Source organism: Alligator sinensis, unplaced genomic scaffold (genome assembly GCF_000455745.1).
Source record: "Alligator sinensis unplaced genomic scaffold, ASM45574v1 scaffold987_1, whole genome shotgun sequence".
Taxonomy (NCBI): domain Eukaryota; kingdom Metazoa; phylum Chordata; order Crocodylia; family Alligatoridae; genus Alligator; species Alligator sinensis.
In genome coordinates, this window is record NW_005842574.1 from 260708 (window position 1) to 264547 (window position 3840).

The 3840-nt window shown below is 66.8% G+C and overlaps 2 protein-coding genes across 4 annotated transcripts in view; one reads left to right on the forward strand and one right to left on the reverse strand.

The window, feature by feature from the left end:
• MROH1 (maestro heat like repeat family member 1) overlaps positions 1–3840 on the reverse strand; it is a 102068-nt gene that overhangs the window by 81192 nt on the left and 17036 nt on the right. The gene's annotated exons all lie outside the window — the stretch shown is intronic.
• On the forward strand, positions 735–3288 carry LOC102373341 (testis-specific serine/threonine-protein kinase 5-like). The gene is made up of 2 exons (XM_025214234.1): positions 735–2388; positions 2530–3288. Exons 1-2 carry the CDS (start codon positions 2185–2187, stop codon positions 2857–2859), a joined length of 534 nt encoding a protein of 177 aa, XP_025070019.1. The 5' UTR covers positions 735–2184; the 3' UTR covers positions 2860–3288.

Genomic DNA, 3840 nt, shown 5'->3' on the forward strand with positions numbered 1-3840 from the left:
CCTCCGCGCATGCGCCGGAGCGCCGCCCCGCGGGTTGCCTGAGGGGCGGGACTGGCCACCCCCACGCGGGAAGGCCACGCCCCCTCGGGTGGTACAATTAGCATCCCCGCGCCTCGGTGATTAGCATATTTTTACATCATCCCCGCCCCCCGAGCTGGGAGGGCAACGGGGCTCCCCATCCACGCACCTGCATACATTAGCATATATTAGCATAGATCACCATGCAGCTGCCGCCTCGCTTTGCATATATTTGCATTGGTGCCCCTTTAGGCCCCACCCACGACAGCCCCGCCCCCCGCCCCAAAGGTTGGGGACGCGGCACCCCCACCAATGCTTGCATGGAATTAGCACACATTAGCATGGCTTTGCACCAGCAATTAGCACACGTGTGCACTAGCCGGCCTTTAAGCTCCACCCACCCACAGCACCAGCCCCGCCCCCCACCGCGTGATACGTTTGCATCCAATTAACATATATGAGCATACCTTTGCACCACTAATTAGCATGCATTTGCAATGGCAGGCCTTTAAGCTCCACCCAAGACACGAGCCCCGCCCCCATGGGCGGGGAGCAGCACAACCCGCCTGCCTGCAGGGGGCGGCCCGACAGATATTAGCATTCATCTCATTAGCATAAACGGACACGCGCGTGGGGCATGTTTGCAGAGCACGGGCACCCCGCACCCATCCATCAGCCTCACGGGCGGCACTGGCAACACCGGGCAGCAATTAGCATCATTTGCATACATTTGCATGAGACACCTTTAGGCTCCGCCCAGCGGGAGGGCCTGGCCCCCCCTCCCCGGTCGAGCACCGCGGCACCCCGGGCACGGCCGGACGGGGCGGGAGCGCTGCGCCGCCGCCTGGTTTTCCATAAAGGAAATCAATTTATTATTGATTAGTAATTAGGAAACCGGCTCCTAATCGTCACCCGAGGGAGGCGAGCGGGGTGGGGCGCGGGGCCTGCGTCTCCCGTCCCAGCGTCCCGGGAACAGCCGGGCCGGCTGCACGTCACAAGCACGTGCTCAGTAGTGCTGCAAAGGCAGGCAATGTATGCTAATTGCATGCTAATGCATGCACCCCGGTTCCTGCGCACACGTGGGGGGCCCTGCTGGCTTGGGCCCAGCGCAAAAGCCTGTTATTGCAAATCCGTGTGCAAAGGCTGGTGCAAAGGCACGCCACTGCTCGTTAATTCAGTGCTAATGTACGCAAGGAAGAAGCAGGCAGGAGCCTTCAGGGCCGGGGGGTCGGAGCCCACGATCCTCCCCAGAAGCAGGCGCCTGGGAAGAGCCGGGTGCCCGCTCCGACCACGGCCGCCCCGGGCTTGCACCGCGCGGACGCGTCCGTCCGGGGGCTGCACCCGGCTCCCTGCAGCCGGAGAAAGGGAGAAGAGGCGCCATGGAGCGGCGGTGGAAGCAAACCCACGTGTACAATGGTGCGTCTCCGCCCTGCGAGTCTCCAGCCCCATGCACTGGTGCCAGGGGGAGGGTTGCTCTTTCGGAGCTCGCCATGGGGCAAGACCGGCCGTGGGGACCCCGAGCCCCGGCCATGGCTTGTCCAGGGGGAACCCCAGATCCAGCGGAGCCGCGCCGCCTGCTAGGGAAGCCTGAACCCCCTCCAGCTTCAGGGCAGGGGCTGGGTGGGAGAACAACGCCCTCCTCTCCGGGGTGCTGCGAGGCGGAGAACCCCCCTGGGGCAGCGAGTCCGTCCCGATGGCCTGAAGCACCAGCCGCAGCGCACAGATGGAGGGCACCGGGCTTCCCGCAGCCGTGCCCCCAATTCGGGCGGGGAGACAGACCAGCCCCACCTTCGTGCCTCAGGGGAAACCGAGGCAGCAGGATGAGCTGTGGAGGACACGTGCGCCGAAGGTGACTCCCAGCCCGGCACAGACGGGCAGCGCAATCGCGGGCCCCGGACCCTGCTCGGCTCGGCGCCGGGTTCCAGAACGCAGCGGTGGAACGCGCCCGTCACTGCGGAGACTCCTCCGTCCACACAGCAACAAGGGGCCACGGTGCCCCGGGCCCCGCGCCTCGAGAGGAGCACCCGCTGCCGCCTGCTCGCCCCGCCGCGGACCTGATGTTCGGGCCTGGGCTCTGGTCCTGGTGGGCATCGCGCTGTCCCCACGGCCGTCCCGGGCCCCGCGCCTGCTGCCTTTCCCTGTGCGTGCGCAGGCGGATGCGGCGCCATGAAGAGCTCATCTAGGCACGAGACGGACAGGAAGACGCTCCTGGAGCAGGCCCGGGAGAGCAAGGAGAACGGCTACCTGCTCTCCGCCAAGAAGATCGGCGCCGGCGCCTTCTCCAAGGTGTACCTGGCCCACGCGCTGCCCGACAAGGTCCGGCACAACTACAAGCTGGCCGCCGACCTGCGCGGCAAGCGGCACTCCATGGTGAGGGCAACGCGGCGGCAGGTCCGGCTGCACGTTGGGCTCTGCACTTTGGCAAGGACGTGGGGCCCTTGGAGAGGGTGGGGAGATGCCGGGTCTGGGGAAAAGCCTGTTCCCCAACCCGCCGCCCGCGTCTCCCCTCAGGTCGCCATCAAGATCATCTCCACGGCCAAGGCGCCCCTCGAGTACGCCAGGAAGTTCCTCCCGAGGGAAATCTACTGCCTCAACGCCACCTACAAGCACGGGAACGTGGTGAGTCCCAGCCCTGCTGCCCTCTGCTTTGGGGGTGGGCCCAGGCTGCACCCCCCAAAGCATCCCCGTGCCCCTAACCCCACTGCCGCCTGCCCCTATAGCAGCCCCAGCCGCTGCGGTGCAGCAATGCTTAACCGGGGCTCTGCGGGGCTTCGAAGGGTGCAGCAAGCACCACGTTATCGGCGCTCCTTGGCGTGCAAACACCTGCCCGGGCACCGCTGAGCCACGAGCAGCCTCCCAGACTGCAGTGGTGCAAAGGGTAGAGCAAAGTCTGGCATGGACTAGGGGGCTTAGACACCCAGCTCCCAAGGGCATGAAGCATAGAGATCAGGAGAGCTCAGCCTAGGGGGTTTAGGCCCGTGGCTTGCAGCAACAGGCAGCGGTGCAGAGTGAAAGCCTCAGCTGGCCCTGAGCAGGGTTGGGGGGGGCCCGGAGAGGCCAGGGGCTCCGAGGGAGTCGGGTCTGGGGGGTCGGAGCAAGGGAAGCCCCCCCCCACGGCGGGAGCTGTCCGACACGGCGGTGGCTGCGGCAGATCCAGCTGTACGAGACGTACCGGACCAGCAAGCGCACCTACCTGGTGCTGGAGCTGGCGGCCCGCGGGGACCTCCTGGAGCACATCAACGCCACCTCGGACTTCCGGCAGCGCCCAGGCCTGGAGGAGGGGGAGGCCCGCCGGCTCTTCCGCCAGATCGTCAGCGCCGTCGCCCACTGCCACGGCGTCGGCGTCGTGCACAGGTGAGAGCGGCAGGAGGCCAGGGGTCCGGCCCATCAGCCCCTCGTGCACGGGGTCCCCGGTGCGTGCCGGCTCGCACTTCTCCTGTGCATGCGCGTGTGTGTGAGCACACGCCTGGGGGGCCGCGTGCATGGGGAGAGGGATCCCACAGGCCAGCTGCCCGTTCCCTGCAGAGACCTGAAGTGCGAGAACATCCTGCTGGACGAGCGCGGCTTCATCAAGCTGACAGGTGAGCACGGCGGGGACCGCTCCTCTCCCCTGCAAAGCCCGTTGCTGGGTCGCCCTCTCCTCCGGGCCGGGCACACGGGGGACAAGAGCCTGGCGTGGTGGTGACCGATGCCAATGGGCGGTAGCAGCCGTCTGGGAAGGCCCAGGATGCCCACGCGGCTCGTCCCAAAACCATCCATTTCCACGGGGCCCCAGGCCAGCAAGAGCCGGTCCGGTCCGACCCGCTTGGAGGGGGGCCAGGG

Coding starts and splice junctions, on each gene's coding strand:
- LOC102373341 (XM_025214234.1), top strand. CDS start 2,185: ATGAAGAGCTCATCTAGGCACGAGACGGACAGGAAGACGCTCCTGGAG. Junction 2,389..2,529: donor GCGGCAAGCGGCACTCCATG/GTGAGGGCAACG, acceptor GTCTCCCCTCAG/GTCGCCATCAAGATCATCTC.